Genomic DNA, 19,159 nt, shown 5'->3' on the forward strand with positions numbered 1-19,159 from the left:
GTAGAGTAAGGGATTACTATTGCAAAAACGGTAATTAGATTACCGTTACTTTCCCGCAGGAACGCTGCGTTACTGCGTTACTAAAACTGTGATTTTTTTGCGAGAATGTCTCATGACAGTGACGTAAGCGAGTGCGCCGTTAGTGACAACAGCTGTGTGCAGATCAACAATAGATCACATATCGATTGTCGGAGAGAGTATGAGCGTGCAGCTTTTAAAGCGTGGAAGTACTGACCTTACTTTGAGTTTGATTCCATAAAAAGTGACAAAAACATTAGTGTCCGTTGTGCATGGGAAGAAAACTTCTTTTTACAGCGAAAAAAACCCCTAAACAAGCACCGAGTGCGCAACGACGTAATGGGAAACTCACAGAGAAACTCGCGGATTCTTCAACTGACCGCGGCACACCTGCACCAGGGTAAACCTCCACCTGACGCAGTCCTGCTTTACAGGTGAAAATAGAGCAAAAGAACCGCTGACTCTTTGACTTTATTTATTTTCTGCTGTGTTTTACTTGCATCTATTTGAAAGACTGAGTGTAGACACACAAAATATTTTATTTTATGTGCTGGAATGTGCAGAAAATAGGTTTCAATGTTAAACTAATTTATTCAACTCAGAGAATGTTGCATATAATTAAATTTTTGCTTGATGCATAAAGTTAAAAGATTAAAACTGATAAAACAAGTTAAAAAATATACTTTTCCATTTGATTACATTTTGTATGATGGATTATGTAGAAAAAGTAGAATTGGGCTGAAAGATCTATCGCTTTATCACCTATTCAGGTTGTAAATCGTGTTTTTAAAAAGTAACTAAGTAACTAAGTAATTAATTACTTTTGAAAATAAGTAATCAGTAAAGTAACAGGATTACTTTTTGGGGGAAGTAATCAGTAATTGGTTACTGATTACTTTTTTCAAGTAACTTAACCAACACTGGTCATCTCTCCATCAAACTACAGGGTGGTGGTGGTCAGAAACTTGTAAATAACTCATGAAAGAATAAAGTTACGTTGAAACCAAGCACTCCATTGTTTTTCTTGTGACATTACCAATAAGTTTGATGTGTCACATGGCCCTCTTCCTATTAAAAAAACAAAAGTTGTATCCAAGATGGCCGACTTCTAAATGGCCACCATGGTCACCACCCATCTTGAGGAGTTTGCCCCCTCACATATACTAATGTGCCACAAACAGGACTTTAACCCTCTGGGGTCAAAATCACATGACCAATTTAAGACGACACAGCTACAAGATGCAGCACGTCAGAGTCTCCATTTCAACTTGGGTCGAAAGTACAGACTTCAAACTATATAGCAGTTTCTGAATTGTGTCGATGGGCCACGTAAAACCAGAGTTATGATAAAAAATACACGCGCTGTTTTTTTCTGAACAAACCAGTGGCGTTTACAGTGGGAAGAACGGTAAAAACTGCGTTTTCTACAGACAGCGCTAGCAAAAACGCTCCCTTTGCGAGCGAAAAAAGAAAAAAAAACACCCCTTCCCTATTGGTGATAGAGTTTACCATGTCAGCCAATCAAAAAAATGATAAGGCAACATGTGGCACTTGGTTGTTAAGGGAGAAGGGAACGTTTTTAGGAGTGACACCCGTGACGGAAAGCGGGCGAGCGAAAGACAGAGAGAGAGCGAGTTTTCATATGTGAGACATTAGTGATGTTTAGCGTGTTTGGAGGCTGTAGTTAGTGTGTTGTGTAGTTATTGTCTTGTATTGAGTGTCAGGTAGACTGCTGAATTTCATATTTGCTTTCAAAAAGCCGTCAAAGGAAGATTAGTGTAAACGCTGTTCCCGCATGGAAAACTGGACTGATGCACCTCCTGCTGTCAGACCTGCAGGGTTTAGGCCTGTGGTATGCTCCTCTGTCTTATACTGAACACAAACTACATTTTTTGGACTGGCACAAATAATTTGTGTGCCTTCTTATTTGATGTAGAACACCTGATTGTTCTGTAAATAGATTTAAATGGTTATATAAAAAACGCCTGAGGACTTGGCTGCATTTTTAGGTAAATAGTACCATATAACTTTGTTGTTTGCAAAACTTGTGCATAATGTTTAGAAATGTACAATTTCTATTTGCATTTCAAGTTATGAAAATGATTCATTAAACATGTTTGTGGGTTTTACAGTAAAAAATATAACTTTTGTTCTACTTGGATTTTGAATTTTTTGTCTGAATTTAGATCAACTGTGCTAATATAGTATACCAAATTGGAAAACTAACTCAAATTTCAGATATTTGAGGTTGTGCTGAAAATAATGATACCAAACAAGGCAAGAAAACCATATTTTAAAGGTGAAATATAGAGGTAAAATCAAAAGTAGTCAAAAACGGCCAATTATACCCTGGACCCCAGAGGGTTAATATCACCAACCATTCCCATTTTATTACGGTGTATCCATATAAATGGCCCACCCTGTAGAAATCCAATAAACCGGTCAGGTTCTATGCTATTTTGTCACCTCCTTGTCTATTTCTCTCCCTTTTTCTCTCTCTTTCAGATAACTTGTGCAATGGGAAGTTCCACAAACACTTGCAAGACCTGTATGCCCCCCTGGTAGTCCGATATGTTGACCTGATGGAGTCTTCCATTGCTCAGTCTATTCACAGAGGCTTTGAAAGAGAATCATGGGAACCGGTTAAGTAAGGACATCTTTATTTAATTTACCTTTGCTAATTTTTTCTTTTTCTTGAGGATCAAACCATATTGATTGGCACACATCCATTAGCCTTGCTTTGTAGTCCTTGTCAGCAACTTTTGTAGCATAAGAACATGCTTATTTTTTAATACATAAAATTCATTTAATCCATAATACATATACAACTGAGTTTATACAGAAAATTTCGTCTGTTTCTATGCTCACAGAAACAAGTCTGAACCTGATTTCAGATTTGCTTATCCCACAAGTGCCTTATGCAATTATATGTCTCTTTCCACACTCCTGCCACAGATACGGTACTTCACGTTCTCCCTATAATTCTATTGTGTAACACCAGTAACGACCATCTCTTATCTGCACCACATTTCCACCACTGTCAAAAGTTTTAACTCATCACCTTGAATCTTATTTTATGGAACAGGAAGATGCTCCAGGGAGCCAAGGCTAGCAAGTAGTAGATGAAGGACGGGGCAATTATGTTGATGGGCCAAAAATGTCAGTGTGAAATGATGCAGACAACTCAGGGCAAGACAGTAAAACTCTGACCTTAAGCCCTAAGCAGAACTGCACATTACTGTGTATGTTCCTGATAAAAGTTTTAACTATGCGTCTATTGAATTTTAGTCTTGTAGACTCCACATACATTTAGGCTCAGCCCATGGATTAAGGGCTGGGGTAGGGGCTCAACATGGGCCCTACCCTGGGCCTTGCTTCAGGGTGAGGCCCCAGTATGTGTACTTCAGGCAAGGTTTCCTGATTCCTTGTTCTCATCATCAGAGGGTTCTTTTCTTTAATCACGATCTTCAGACCTTGGCAATATTAAGTGGAATATATAGATAGTACCCTTTAAATGTCACACTGGAGCAGTAGTCCCCCTTTTCAATGAAGGGGTTAGGAAGCTGTGCTTTAACATTGGGGGACCACAATTGTTAGGAAATTACATGCCTTCTTATGAATGCAATGCAAAGCTTGTTCTGTATTTCTGGCAAACGGTCAGGCATGTTCATGTCAGGTATTGCACTCAGTCTGCAAAATCTACAGATTATGATATTAAGTGTACTGAGGTATTAGTAGACAGGTGGCACGAGACCCACAGGCTCAAGCAACATAACACCTACAGCTCAGGCTCAGGTAGTGTGGTACTCACAAGCTCAGGGTCCAGCAACTGGGGCTGCATCACACGGCATGTAGTCTCCTCAGGCTGGGGCTGCTCAACAAGGGTTCCACTGGTTCTGAAGCCTTCTAAGCTCTGGGAAAACACAATGAGCAAAGCAGAAGAGAGACGCTTTATATGCCACTATCTAGGGGCAAGAAAGTACAATAATAAAGGTTAAGAGTGGGTTAAGGGTTAAGATCTTGCTCTTCCATTCTCCAAAACCAGAATCAAATTCACAGTTGAAGGTAAAGTTGACGCGTTGAGGCTAGACTAGCTCAACCAATCAGGGGAGAGACTTGCAGAAACACTGTTCGGCCAGGGCCGTAACAGAGGAATATCAGGATGCGGAGGCTATGGCTGCACAAGGAACAAGCCACACTGGAATGGTAAATGGATTGTGTTAAGAAATAAATATATATTCTTAATGCTTATTTACTGACTATATTGTTTTATGTATTTTAATAATAGAGGCCTTTATAAACAAGGCCCAGAGTTGACAAAGAACTAGGTCAGAGGGTGACAAGTTGCCCTGGCAACAGACTTTAGAAAGGAGAAGTAAAGAGAAGGGGAAGTTTAGTGCAGAGCTGCACAGGAAGTAAGACACAAAGAAAGAGCAACTGGTACCATACAAGGAGTTTTTTTGATCGAAACTTAGCGTGTGACGTAGCCAAACTATACATATACACATTCACCTTGTGATTTTGTCAGAGCTGCGGATGTGTGCTCGTGCTGCAGTTCTCCATTTCCGTAAATGTAAAATCAAGATCATTTTTTGAGTTTTGACCACACTGGGTCCAGTTTTTCTTTTTTCGCCAAAAGAATTTAAAGAACTAAATTTAATAATTGGTGCCGTGACCCGGATTCTTTTGCGGCTGAGAGGATAGATTGGCTTAAGGTGGGATCTGATATGAGGCGAACAGGAGACCGGTCTAAAAGATTTAAAGGTAAGCACAAGCCTGTTCAAAGAAAACGCAAATTTGTGCATATTGGATGAATTCTAAATGATCTGTTTGCCGAATGGAAGATCCTTAAATTGGCTCAGGAGTGGTGAAATTAAAGTAAATTATAAAATCTGTTAAGTAGATTTCTGGTGAAGACCCTTATGAAGAGAACATCGAGGGAACAGTTTTACCCTGCCCGGGATAGGGTTACCGAAGCCCTGCCCTGGAGCCAGGCCCGGGGAGGGTGCCCGAGGGCGAGCGTCTGGTGGCCGGGCCTTAGTCCATGGGGCCCGGCCGGGCACAGCCCGAAGAGGAGACATGGGTCCATCCTCCCGCAGGCCCACCACCCGCAGGAGGCACCATAGGGGTCGGGTGCATTGTGTGCCGGGTGGCGGCCAGGAGCGGAGGCCCTGGCGGACTGATCCCCGGCTGCCAAGACTGGCAATAGGGACATGGAATGTCACCTCTCTGGTGGGGAAGGAGCCTGAGTAAGTGCGTGAGGTTGAGAGGTAACGGCTAGATATAGTCGGCCTCACCTCTACGCATGGCTTGAGCTCTGGAACCAGTTTCCTGGAGAGGGGCTGGACTCTGTCTCAGTCTGGAGTTGCCCCTGGTGAGAGGCGGCGGGCTGGGGTGGGTATTCTAATATCCCCTAGACTTGCTGCCGGTACGTTGGGGTTTTTTCCGATGGATGAGAGGGTTTGTTCCCTGCGCCTTAGGGTCGGGGAACGGGTCCTGACTGTCATCTGCACTTATGCGCCGAGTCTAGCAGAGGCTCCCGTCCGCGAGATCTTCAACGCACACCTCTGGCAGAGCTTCAACAGCATTCCAAGGGAGACTGGGGACATTGAGTCCGAATGGACCATGTTCAGCGTCTCCATTGCCGAAGCTGCTGCATTGAGCTGCGGTCGCAAGGTGGTTGGTGCCTGCCGTGGTGGTAATCCCCGAACCAAATGGTGGACACCAGAGGTGAAGGGAGCCACCAGGCTGAAGAAGGAGTCCTATCGGGCTTGGTTAGCCTGTGGGACTCTGGAGGCAGCCGACAGGTATCGACAGGCCAAGCGGAATGCGGCTCGGGCAGTGGCTGAAGCAAAAACTCGGGTGTGGGATGAGTTCGGGGAGGCCATGGAAAAAGACTTTCAGACTGCCTCGAAGAGATTCTGGCAAACCGTCAGGCGTCTCAAGAGGGGAAAGCGGTGCTCTACCTGCACTGTGTATAGTGCTGGCGGAGCACTGTTGACGTCGACTGAGAAAATTGTCAGGCGGTGGAAGGAATACTTCGAGGACCTCCTTAATCCCACTGACACGTCTTCCGAGGAGGAAGCAGAGTCTGGGGATAAGGGGAGTGACCCGACAATTTCCGGGGACGAGGTCACTGAGGCAGTTAAACAACTCCTTGGTGGCAGGGCCCCTGGTGTTGATGAGGTCCGCCCCAAGTTCCTGAAGGCTCTGGACGTTGTAGGGCTGTCCTGGTTGACACACCTCTACAATGTTGCGTGGAGATCAGGGGCAGTACCTGTGGACTGGCAGACCGGGTTGGTGGTCCCCATCTTTAAGAAGGGAGACCAGAGGGTGTGTTCCAACCACAGGGGGATCACACTCCTCAACCTCCCTGGGAAAGTCTATGCCGGGGTGCTGGAAAGGAGAGTTTGTCCGCTAGTCGAACCTCGGATACAGCAGGAACAATGCGGTTTTCGTCCTGGTCGCGGAACACTGGACCAGCTCTTTATCCTCTCCAGGATACTTGAGGGTGCATGGGAGTTTGCCCAACCAGTCTACATGTGTTTTGTGGACTTGGAGAAGGCATTCGACCGTGTCCCTCGGGGTGTCCTGCGGGAGGTGTTGCGGGAGTATAGGGTGTCTGGCCCATTGCTATGGGCCATTCGATTCCTATACAACCGTTGCAAGAGCTTGGTTCGCATTGCCGGCAATAAGTCGGACTCGTTCCCGGTGGGTGATGGGCTCCGCCAGGGCTGCCCTTTGTCACCGGTTCTGTTCATAATTTTTATGGACAGGATTTCTAGGCGCAGCCAAGTGGCGGAGGGCTTTCACTTTGGTGGCCTCAGAATCTCATCTCTGATTTTTGTGGATGATGTGGTTCTGTTGGCTTCATCGGGTGGGGGCCTCCAGCTCGCACTGGAACGGTTCGCAGCTGAGTGTGAAGCAGCGGGAATGAGGATCAACACCTCCAAATCTGAGGCCATGGTTCTCAGCTGGAAAAGCGTGGAGTGCCCACTCCAGGTCGGGGATGAGTTCCTGCCCCAAGTGGAGGAGTTCAAGTATCTCGGGGTCTTGTTCGCGAGTGATGGGAGAAGGGAGCCGGAGATCGACAGACGGATTGGGGCTGCAGCTGCAGTAATGCAGACGTTGCACCGGTCCGTCGTGGTGAAGAGGGAGCTGAGTGTAAAAGCGAAGCTCTCATTTTACAGGTCGATCTACGTCCCTACCCTCACCCATGGCCACGAGCTGTGGGTAGTGACCGAAAGAACGAGATCGCGGATACGGAAGCGGCAGAAATGTGCTTCCTCCGAAGGGTGGCTGGCCTCTCCCTTAGAGATAGCGTGAGAAGTTCGGCCATCCGGGAGGGGCTCGGAGTAGAGCCGCTGCTGCTCCACATCGAAAGGAGCCAGCTGAGGTGGTTCGGGCATCTGACAAGGATGCCTCCTGGGTGCCTCCTGGGTGAGGTTTTCCGGGCATGTCCCACCGGGAGGAGGCCCCGGGGCAGACCCAGGACACGCTGGAGAGATTATATCTCTCAGCTGGCCTGGGAACGCCTTGGTGTTCCCCCGGATAAGTTGGAGGAGGTGGCTGGGGAGAGGGAGGTCTGGGCCTCTCTGCTTAGGCTGCTGCATATCGCACAGCCCTACCTTAGTGTATGAAGAAGACTCTCCATTTACATGAACAAATTGGAGTCTATTAGATATGATAAAAACCACTGCAGTGCAGTACCTGTAATACCTACAGCATGCTCTAATCGCGCTAATAGGATATTATGGTCAACAGTATCGAATGCTGCACTGAGGTCTAGCAGGACAAGCACAGAGATGAGTAAGAAGATCAGTTGTAACATGCCTCAAAATTTGTGGGCTAAGTAACACTAAACTCAGTTTATGTATTAGGATATACAGGGACACAGGATACATTCTTGATATCAGCTGAGGCAAAAACAATTAACTTATTTGTATTAATTGCTTGCTCAGAAACGCAACAGTATCAGCATCATTATTTTTAACATTTGCCAGCACTCAAAGAGCACACAAGATGAAGTACATCTTACTCACAGTGGAGATGAGTTTAATCGTAATGTCTACATGTATTTATATGTATAAGATTCTACTGCATGTCAAATCGCAAACAGATTATTATTTTATAAATTTTGCAAGGCTGTGTTAATTTTTGAGCAGCTGTAAATGTAGCTAGCTATTTTATTATATCTAATAAAATATACTATTTTATTATATCATGCTATTTTATTAGATATAGAAAAGCTGGAGCTTAATAGGCCACAGCTCAAAGGAACAGTATTGACGTGTATGCAGTAGCGTTTTTTGATATGGGCGACATATTAAAAACCAGCCAGAGCGGCATTGTGGTGGGGGCGGCATCACGGGTATTGGCAAAAAAAGTTGCTCATACTCATGCTGCCCCGACATCATGCCAGCGCATTTTGGGGATGGCATAGGCACCGATCTGTGTTCTTATGCCATTTGCTGGGAGTAAGGGCGCCCTCCGTTTGCCTGCTGCTTGCGGCACAGGAAGGAGACGGCGGGGCGGAGGGGGATTCTCTGGCTGGCTGGAGCACCATCTAATAACCAACTTCCAAAATAAAAACAAACCAACAAACACCAGACATTATGATACAGACTTATAATTTGCACCAATGTTTTTTTTTAAATTCTATACGTGAAAAGTGAGCGTGGGAGCCGTCGGTGTGCCTGCTCGCTGCTGAAGTTAAAGTAAACTTTATTGTCATCTCCGCTATATACAGTACAGTGTATAGAGAGACGAGACGATGAGGATCCAGTTACAGCAGTGCAAGTAAACAAACAATAAATATAAGAAGAGTAAGAAAATAAATATACACTTTAGGACTCGGGGTAAAGGGATCAATAACAATTTAAAGTTTATAATTTACAGTTTGATGATTTAAAGTCTCACACACAACCTGTCGAAAGGAGGGGGGGGGGGGTGGTTCCAAATAGAGCACATTTCATTCATAATGTTGTAAATCCAAGGACATTATGTATTCATGATTGAAATCCTGGATTGTGCAAAATCCCAGAAATAAACCCTAGACAACACAAATCTGTGAACTAAGGTGTTGGTCTATTAGGTTATGTTGTGGTGATCCTCGGGTTGGGGGATGGGTGTTCATACTGGAGTGCAAAATTAAAACTAATGGAAGAAGAACGAGAAAAGTTCAAAGCCATCAGGTGCTCAGATTAGAAAAAAGAGAAAAGAAGAGGAGGAGAAACGAGCAAAAGATACAGATAAGCAGATGTGTGAGTGGATAATGGCAGGTTATGTATCCTGAAACAAACACAATCAGAATGCTTGATTAATCCTTAAGGAAATTATGTGGGTTACAGTTTCTCCAAGAATGGTAAAAATAGTAGCAATAACAAACTAAACTCCAAACCAGGGGTCGGCAACCTTTCTGATGATGAGTGCCATCTAAAATTTCCTCAGAAGTCAATGTGTCATATAATTGCATTAGCAATAAATTTAATAACGCTCTATATGAACAGTTACACACTATATAGAACAACTTTATAGAATTATATTTGTTTGCAGATGTAGGCAGCTATCAGCGAATAGTTATCAGCTGTTTGGAAACAACAAAGACTTTTTATCCATAACAGCAAATGAACTGAACAACAGAAAATACAAATGCTATTTATGGTCTCCTCACAACAATGATAAGAAAAATAAACTGGGCCAATATGACATGTTTGTTGATACAGAGACACACATGTTAATGTGATCTCTGGTCTCCCACTCAGAGACACAGGTCTCCCAGTGTCCAGCATTCAGAGGCTACCTGAGGACTCACACAGACATGTAGAGCCAAATACTGTCAATAAGGCCTCTGCAATGTTCTGAAGACAGTTAAACCTGTCAGGTAGTGATGTCCAGCAGGTGAACATGCAGCTCCATGAACACGCACAGCTGTGGATTCCAGCTGTGTTCGTAGTTCTGCAAACTTTGACCCCACAGAGTCGAGCTTTTCAGTTCAATCAGCTGCATTTCGATGTCCTCTTTGTCCAGCCAGTTAATGCGAGACAAATCCATCTGACAAACCTTTCTGGTTTGATCAGAAAAGAAAACATTGGTCCAAACACCTGAAAGTCCCAAAAACACATTGTGAATTCTGTCTCGAGTCTACAGATGTATCCGTGGTGCTGATGCTGCGCTGAGCGGACAGCTCCTGAAGTATTTGAAGTGTCGAAATGTGGAAATTTCAACATCGCTTGAAAAGACTGCCAGTTAGCAACGTCAAAAACATTCCAGAGTAGAAAAGAGCGTGTGTAAAAAGGGTGTAACTATTGCAGTTTTTACAGTGTATTACACGGAGGAGTTGTACAGTGAGATGGCCACAGGAAGGAATGATTTCCTGTGTCGTTCAGTTGTGCTTTTTGGTAATCTCAGTTTAGCCAGTATGTCATGGAGTGGGTGTGAGGTATTATCCATGATTGTCCTTATCTTGGACAACATCTGCTTCTCAGACACCACCCTAACGGAGTCCAGCTCCATCCCCAACACATTACTGGCCACGTGGATCAGTTTATTTAGTCTGTTGGCATGTGTGACCCTCAACCTGCTGCCCCAGCATGCAATAGCAGAGAGGATAGCACTGACCACAACAGAGACACAACAACATAACATTAGTTAGTAGGGATAGTGAAAATTTCTGTTTATGTTTGTTAGTCACTTGGCTATGATAGTAAACAGTAGACACTGATGTAGCTTACTGAATCTTTTGGACTGTGTTCAGCACAATATTAATTAGTCATTGTCAATTGTTGATTTGGCCTGTTCTCATTGTATAACGAATTATAATGGTTGTTTGTTAGCTGTTTGCATTCCATGTGTACTCGCTGTCTCTCTCTCTCTCTCTATATATATATATATAGAGAGAGAGAGAGAGATATAGATATTAATATATTATATAGATATAGATATATTAAGAAAGCCCAATATTAAGAAAGCCCAGCAGAGGATGTACTTCCTGAGGCAGCTGAAGAAATTCAACCTGCCAACACGGACGATGATGCAATTCTACACTGCAATCATCGAGTCCATCCTCACCTCCTCCATCACCGTGTGGTACGCTGGAGCCACTATCAGGGACAAACAGAGACTGCAGCGTGTTTTGCGCTCTGCTGAGAAGGTGATTGGCTGTAGACTCCCATCTCTGCAGGACCTGTACACCTCCAGGACACTGCGGCGTGCAGCTCGGATCTCAGCTGACCCTTCTCACCCTGGACACAGTCTGTTTGACCTGCTCCCCTCAGGCAGGAGGCTCCGGTCCATTCGCACCAGAACCTCTCGCCATAAGAACAGTTTCTTCCCCTCTGCTGTTGGACACATGAACAATAACCTTATGACTGTTCCCACCACTAACACATGACCCTACGCTGTGTTCACTGCATCATTCCATGTTTGGCACTGATCACCACCTGCACTCATGTATATATCATGTATCTATCTATCTATCTATCTATCTATCTATCTATCTATCTATCTATCTATCTATCTATCTATCTATCTATCTATCTATCTATCTATCTATCTATCTATCTACTTAGCACTTTTAATTCTTATTCTCATTTTTATTTTCATGTCCATTTAAGCTTAATTTATAACAGTATTTCTAAAAGTATGTTTGCACTGAAGCACCGCAGCAATTTCCTAATGTTGTAAACCCGCTCAACATTTGGCAATAAAACCCTTTCTGATTCTGATTCTGATTCTGATATATATAGTGGCTTGCAAAAGTATTCGGCCCCCTTGTTTGCCCAGGGCATCATAAAGGCTAGGACCGCCATTGCGTGTATGGATATTAGAAACAACACTAGATGGTCAAAGTGCCAGCTACTGGTTGAGAGAGAAGTATATCAAGACATTAGGAATAGCCTGAGCTGCTCTTAATGTCTCACACTGCTGAAATGCTTGGCACTGCACAAAGTTAATTTTGCATGCATAACTTTCATCGCATAACATTTCTTTCATAGAATAAAATACTATGTTGCATCAGAAAAATTGCACTTAGTAATATTGCACTTAAGGGAGACTAGACAAAGGCTACCATGGTATATTGGATATGTGTGTGTCTGTTTGCACGTGTGTCTGCAGAGACCATGTTGTAGACTGACAGCAGTATGAAGGAAAGACCTGCGAAATCTCTCCGTCCCACACCGTGGGTGCCGCAGCCACTGAAGGAGCTGCTCAGTGCTGTCACAGTCTGCTGCATGGGGTGGGAGATGTTGTCCAACAGGGATGACAGCATAGCCACCATTCTCCTGTCACTCACCACCTCCACTGGGTCCAGAGGGCAGAACAGAGCTGGCCCTGTGGATCAGCCTGTTCAGTCTCTTCCTGTCCCCAGCAGAGATGCTGCCGCCTCAGCAGACCACACCGTAAAAGATGGCTGAGGCCACCACAGAGTCATAGAAGGTCTTCAGGAGTGGGCCCTTCACGCCAAAAGACCTGAGTCTCTGCAGCAGGTACAGCCTGCTCTGCCCTGTCCAGTAGAGGGCGTCTGAGTTATGAGTCCAGTCCAGTTTATTGTTCAGATGAACACCAAGGCACCTGTAGCTGTCCACAGTCTCAATGTCCATACCTTGGATGTTCAGTGGTTGCAGTGGAGGATGTTTGTGCCTGTGGAAGTCTACCATCAACTCCTTGGTTGTTCAAGTGTTGATTCTTAGGTAGTTCAGCTGGCACCAGTCCACAAAGTCTTGGGTCAGTCCTCTGTACTCCTTGTCGTCCCCTATCAGTGATGAGGCCGACTATTGCAGAGTAATCAGAGAACTTGTGCAGGAAGCACTGGGTGGAGTTGTGGGAGATGTCTGCAGTGTAGATGGTGAAGAGGAACGGAGCCAGAACCGTTCCCTGTGGGGCCCCCGTACTGCAGACAACACTGTCTGACACACAGCCCTGAGGTCTCACATACTGTGGTCGGTAGGTGAAGTAGTCCAGTATCCATGTTGTGAGGTGATGGTCCACTCCTGAGTTCTCCAGCTCAGGAGTTCAGAATATACCAAAGTGATCCACTGTCCCCACCACTGTGGATGCATATGCATCAACCCCTTCAGCCAACCCATTGCAAGGAGATGATGTGGCTACAGATTGAGGAGCCAAGCAGTACTTAGGAGTACTGAAGAGTTTCAGTCAGGTTTCAGAGCTCATCACCAGTGTTGGTCAAGTTACTTGAAAAAAGTAATCGGTAACTAATTACTGATTACTTCCCCAAAAAGTAATCCCGTTACTTTACTGATTACTTATTTTCAAAAGTAATTAGTTACTTAGTTACTTTTTAAAAACACGATTTACAACCTGAAGAGGTGATAAAGCGATAGATCTTTCAGCCCAATTCTACTTTTTCTACATAATCCATCATACAAAATGTAATCAAATGGAAAAGTCTCTTTTTAAAACTTGTTTTAGCAGTTTTAATCTTTTAACTTTATGCATCAAGCAAATATTTAATTATATGCAACATTCTCTGACTTGAATAAATTAGTTTAACATTTCAAACCTATTTTTTTTTTTTTTTTTTTTTTTTTGCCTGTCCCGTTTGGCTCTTTTGCCATCAGAATTGTTGCCGTAATGGTCCACTTGATTCACCTTTTATTGTTCATTTTATTTTTACTTACTGAATACGGGACAGACTTGACTGGGGGAAAGACGGGGAGAAAGAAAGAGGGAAAGAGAAACAGCTGAGAAGAGGGACGGGGGAGAAGGGCAAAAAACAAAAACCAACAGAATGAGCAGGAAAAAAAAAGAAGGAAAAAAAATGCATATATCGATCACGTGGATCACCTGCTGAGAAAGAAAAAAGAAAACAAGCAGAAGAGAACAAGAGTAATAGAATAAACAACATCACAATGATATATGGGAATATGACAGTAAATACTAAATATTAAACATTATTGTGCAGCACATAAGATCAACAGAACACAGTGTGCTTTGAGGTAGGAGCCAAAAAGGGTGTAGTTTGTGTGTGTGAGCACCCGTGTGTACACCTGTGAGCATGGACGCGCTTGTTTTTTTTTTTTTTAAAGGTTCCTTCATGTAATGATCTGCTAGAGGGTGTGGGGGGGGCCACAGCCCCATCCTCCAGGTCATGAAGCAGGTATGGAGGAGATCAAAACTCCAGACATCCAGAGGCCCCCAGAACACAAGAGACCATGGAAGACCAACAGAGGGGCAGCCGCGCCACTGTCCCAGAAAGAGCTGAGGAGAGTCCCAGATGAGGGCTCACTCAGCAGCCGCGGAGCAGAAGCCAGGGGGGGTTGCAGTGACGCGCCCGTGAGCTCCGCCGGCAGCCAGCCGTGCCTGAGTGACCGAGCCCCAGGCCGAGAGGCCGGGGGCACCCCACCTCCGAAGTTAAAACCTATTTTCTGCACATTCCAGCACATAAAATAAAATATTTTTTGTGTTTACACTCAGTCTTTCAAATAGATACAAGTAAGACACAGCAGAACATAAATAAAGTCAAAGACTCAGCGGTCCTGTTGCTCTATTTTCACCTGTAAAGCAGGAGTGGGGTAGGCGGAAGGTTACCCTGGTGCAGGTGTGCCGCGGTCAGTTGAAGAATTCGTGAGTTTCTCTGTGAGTTTCCCGTCACGTCGTAGCGCACTCTTTGCTTGCTTGGAAGTTTAGGGGTTTTTTTCGCTGTAAAAAGAAGTTTTCTTCCCAAGCACAACGGACACTAATGTTTTTTTCACTTTTTATGGAATCAAACTCAAAGTAAGGTCAGTACTTCCACGCTTTAAACGCTGCACGCTCATACTCTCTCCCACAATCGATATGTGATCCATTGTTGATCTGCACACAGCTGTTGTCACCAACAGCGCACTCGCTTACATGAGACATTCTCGCAAAACAATCACAATTTTAGTAACGCTGTAACGCAGCGTTCCTACGGGAAAGTAACGGTAATCTAATTACCGTTTTTGCAATAGTAATCCCTTACTTTACTCGTTACTTGAAGAAAGTGATCAGATTATCGCCCATCTCTGGACATGATCATATTAATATATAACAAACTATGCTGTAAACAATTAATGTTGTTCCGAAAAGCATGAGGGGGTCAATTCTGTAGCAAGTTGTGTCTATGAAAGTGTCCAGTGCCAGTATATGTAGGAATTAGCAGCAGCTTCCAAGGCTTGATCAACCTCCATTGCTACAGAACAATTTAAATTGTTAACCTATTTTGTGTTTACTGAAAAAGGCTTTTTTGTATTATTCTGAAATGTACGTTCAGTTTTGAGTAACCTTACCTTTTTTTTGTTTTTTTTTTACCTCTGGCACTTCACCACTTACCTTTGTACGATTTCAAGCTGTTCATTGGACTTGAACAACTTGAATTGCAATAAATAACTGGAAAAATTGGGGTGTTGTAAAACTTTTGAGCAGTTGTTTACATGTGGTAAGAGTGAAAAACAAAACATGGTGTTCGGGAAAGTAGTCATTATTCCATTTCACAGATAGTTGCAAAATGAAAGCAGTCTCTCCCTGTGCTTTCCTCATCATTACATCTGTGTGCTGCCTTGTGGGAAGCAATGTCCATCAACAAAGCACATAACTGTGTAGTGGTTTTCTTTTTGATGCTAGTATTTTCTTGTCTGCTAATGAATGTAGTAAGCTGGCAGAATTTTTTGGCCTCAGGAGTGGTTAGGACAGTATAACTAAAGTGCAACTTTAATGTATTTTCACCACCCATTCAGGTTTTCTATTAATATGCCATGTTAGTGCTACCATTAAAAGACCTAGATGTAACAATATACTATTCACACATCATCAATAGCACTTTGAAAAATTAAGCTATAAGTTGTCTGCACTGACAACGGATTTCAAACGTGTGAAACCTACTTCATATGGCGCCGAATCCTGCAGAGTGTGACGCTGTCACTGCAGCACATCCATCTTTATTCCCACATCTGGGATCTTGTGGATACACATTCAAAAATACCAGCCCTATAAAAAAGTGCTGAGAGTTGCATCTCAATCTTCACTTCATAGTTAGCAACTCTTTCACTCCCACCCTCACCCCACCCCCCAAAAACCCCCACATGTTTAGAATTGCATAAAAATAGTTTGTTGCTGATGCTTGGGTTTTATATAGTCCCAGAGCCATGTTCATGTAAATGTCATGGCATAGTGTGACTACCCTATCTCCCTTAGTGATCAGTCTTCAGTCAGAGTTCAGTCATTCAAGCAGAGCTGCTACTCCTCAATATCGAAAGGAGAAAGTTGAAGTGATACGGGCACATTCAATTTAATAAGCTAGGGGAGGTGGCTGTGGAGAAGAGGGTCAGGGCCTCTCTGCTTAGCTTGCTGTTCCCACCCAGCCTCAGATAAGCTGAAGAAAATGGATGGATGGATTTATACTATTTTCCCTGTTCTACATTAGGTATACCACAGATGCAAGGTCTATTCAGTGTGGAAAAATATGTTCTAAGAATAGCCGCTGTGTACACTTCAGCATTTAGGATTTACAAGATGAGGTTTTCTGCTAAAGGCTGAAACACCAGCATCTTAACATTTACTGTTACATCTGCTTGCCTGGATCTAGATCTTTGAATCTGTCTACTCTAGTTAGTTTACTATTTGGCCTGATATGAAACAGTGGATTCTCAGTCAAAAAAAAAGTCCAATAAGTGCCAGAAAAGGAATAGTCAAACAGCTAAACCGAGACTGCATGCAGTCCTCCCAAAGACTAACAGTAAATTGGCCAAATATCGGCATACATCATCTGCTGATGGTTAAGAAGTTGTCGTAGACTGCCCACTGCTTCACTAAGTGAATGGGTTAAATGCAGAGAGCAATTTCCCCACGGGGCTCAATAAAGTACAATAAAGTACACACTTTCTTCTTCTTCTTCTTCTAGACAGAAAATGGAATGAGAGTGGTGTTCACCGCACACAACAAGACGTGCCAAAGAAAACACCCAAATAATCATAATTTAGCACAGATTACAAAATAAATGCTGGACTACACCACATATACTTAGAATTAAATACAAATAACTTAGCTTGTGTAAGTACTGGTTATGTAATAATAATAAATTGCATTTATATGGTGCTTTTTGGGGCCCTCAAAACACTTTACAATGCCCCTATTCATTCACTCTCACACACTGGTGGAGGCAGCTACAGTTGTAGCTACAGCTGCTCTGGGCAGACTGACAGAATCACGCCATCAGCCCCTCTGGCCAACACCAGCAGGCGGCAGGTGAAGTGTCTTGCCCAAGGACACAACGACCAAGACTGTCCAAGCCGGGGCTCGAACCGGCAACCTTCCGATTACAAGACAAACTGCCAACTCTTTGAGCCACAATCGCCCTTGGATTTTCTCATTTGGAATAGAATAGAATAGAATAGAATAGAATAGCCCATTATTGTGCTCTACACCGACTGTGCAGGAATAAAATGTAAATAGTAAGACAGCAGGGATAAATAACAAACATAAGAAATATATACAATCAACAGAAAGGCACATATTGGAGAATCACACTAATCATGTACAAGTGTCAAAAACTCACTAAAGCTTGTGTATCAAATATGATGTACTTGGCTTTACCAAGTTAATAATGTGGTCAGTGATAAGTGGGAGTGCTGCTCATCCTGGTCCAAGCAGTCCTTGCTTTCCCCCCAAAAAGGCCCTTTTGTCATCAGGAAATTGAGGATTTCATTAGTTCTGGAAAACCTGGTTTTAAATCACTTCAAAGTCACAATTAATGTCCTTTACTATGTTCTTGAAATTAGCCCAAAAATGCTTTGAGTTTGAACCCCAAATTTACGCAGTTATGACCACAGACATACAATTCATGATAAGTCTTTTGTCTTATTACTATTTTATGCATTGTAAATGAATTGTAAATGAAGTCACCATAAAAGTGATTTTTGTCTTTTATTTTGTTTGCATGAATATACACATAATGTCTAAAAATGTGTTTAATTTTTCTACAGTAATGGCTCAGGGACATCAGAAGATCTCTTCTGGAAGCTTGATGCTTTGCAGACATTCATCAGAGATCTCCACTGGCCAGAAGAAGAGTTTGGAAAACACCTTGAGACCCGACTGAAGCTGATGTCTAGTGACATGATAGAATCCTGTGTCAAACGGTAAGATGAGGTGTGACTGCTAGAAAACAGTTGTAGTGTATATATTGTAGTAGTGATATTTGAATTGAAAATGGGTTTGAAACATGACTATGGGCAGAAATCTGTGCCATCAGAAACTGAATTTGAATAAGTTAAATTTGAATTTGAATTGCTCAGATTGAATCTGAATTGTATTTTGAATAAATGCTTTTAAAAACTGAATTTGAATTAGCCTAATTTGAAATTCAATTTATTACATTATTACATTATTGAAAATGATCATCACTAAATTGAAATTGAATTTTATATTTTGAAAATGAATTGCTTTGCTTTGAAACTGTATTTTATCCTTTAAAAATTTTAGCTCTCGAATAATTTCAGATTCACTTCTCACCATTCAGTTTCAGTTCCAAAATTCAGTTTTTTGGAACTAACATCCGGTTCCAGTTCAAGAGTAATCGAGTGCAGATTAATAGAACTACGTTTTACTAGCGGACCGAAAGTGTTACCGACGGGAATCTACAGCATCTTGAGCTAGATTAAGACTTCAGAAGTCATTCGTCATGTCGAATGACCAGCGGATAAACTCTCAGGTTGGTAATAAATGTATTACATGTATAAGAACAAGCGTCATGTTAACAAATGATAGCCATACAGTAACTTTTATGCTTATTGTAGCTGCTAGCTAAAAACGCTAATTTAGTGTAGTTTGCCCTGAATTCAGCTTTGACAAACAAATATGATCGACTGTTTCTAGTAGAATTCCAAAGTTGTCATCTTGGACCCTCTCAGAGTACCCCCTCTGTATGCTTGCAGAGACCCCTACAGTAGGGAAACATGCAAAACGGTGTCCAAACCTTTGTGTTTTAGATTTATTTATGTCTTACACAGCATCCCAACTCTTTAGCTAACTTAATAACTTTAGCTAAAGTGAATAGTTAGTGTAATTCATTAGTGCAGCATTACTGGATCATCTCTGTTTGAAGTGGTATAATATGATATACAACTATCACTGTGTATAACTACCATAATAATTCTTAGGGTAC

At 42.9% G+C, this 19,159-nt stretch overlaps 1 protein-coding gene across 3 annotated transcripts in view; it reads left to right on the forward strand.

The window, feature by feature from the left end:
* Positions 1-19,159, forward strand: part of LOC113023063 (calcium-dependent secretion activator 1) — a 359,245-nt gene that overhangs the window by 266,388 nt on the left and 73,698 nt on the right. For all 3 annotated transcript variants that reach the window (XM_080301445.1, XM_080301446.1, XM_026169137.2), the window contains exons 19-20: positions 2,524-2,665; positions 17,979-18,134. In XM_080301445.1, the coding sequence (XP_080157571.1) occupies positions 2,524-2,665; positions 17,979-18,134 (298 nt within the window). The remainder of the gene's footprint in view (positions 1-2,523; positions 2,666-17,978; positions 18,135-19,159) is intronic.

This window comes from Astatotilapia calliptera, chromosome 5 (assembly GCF_964374335.1).
Source record: "Astatotilapia calliptera chromosome 5, fAstCal68.1, whole genome shotgun sequence".
NCBI classification, from domain to species: domain Eukaryota; kingdom Metazoa; phylum Chordata; class Actinopteri; order Cichliformes; family Cichlidae; genus Astatotilapia; species Astatotilapia calliptera.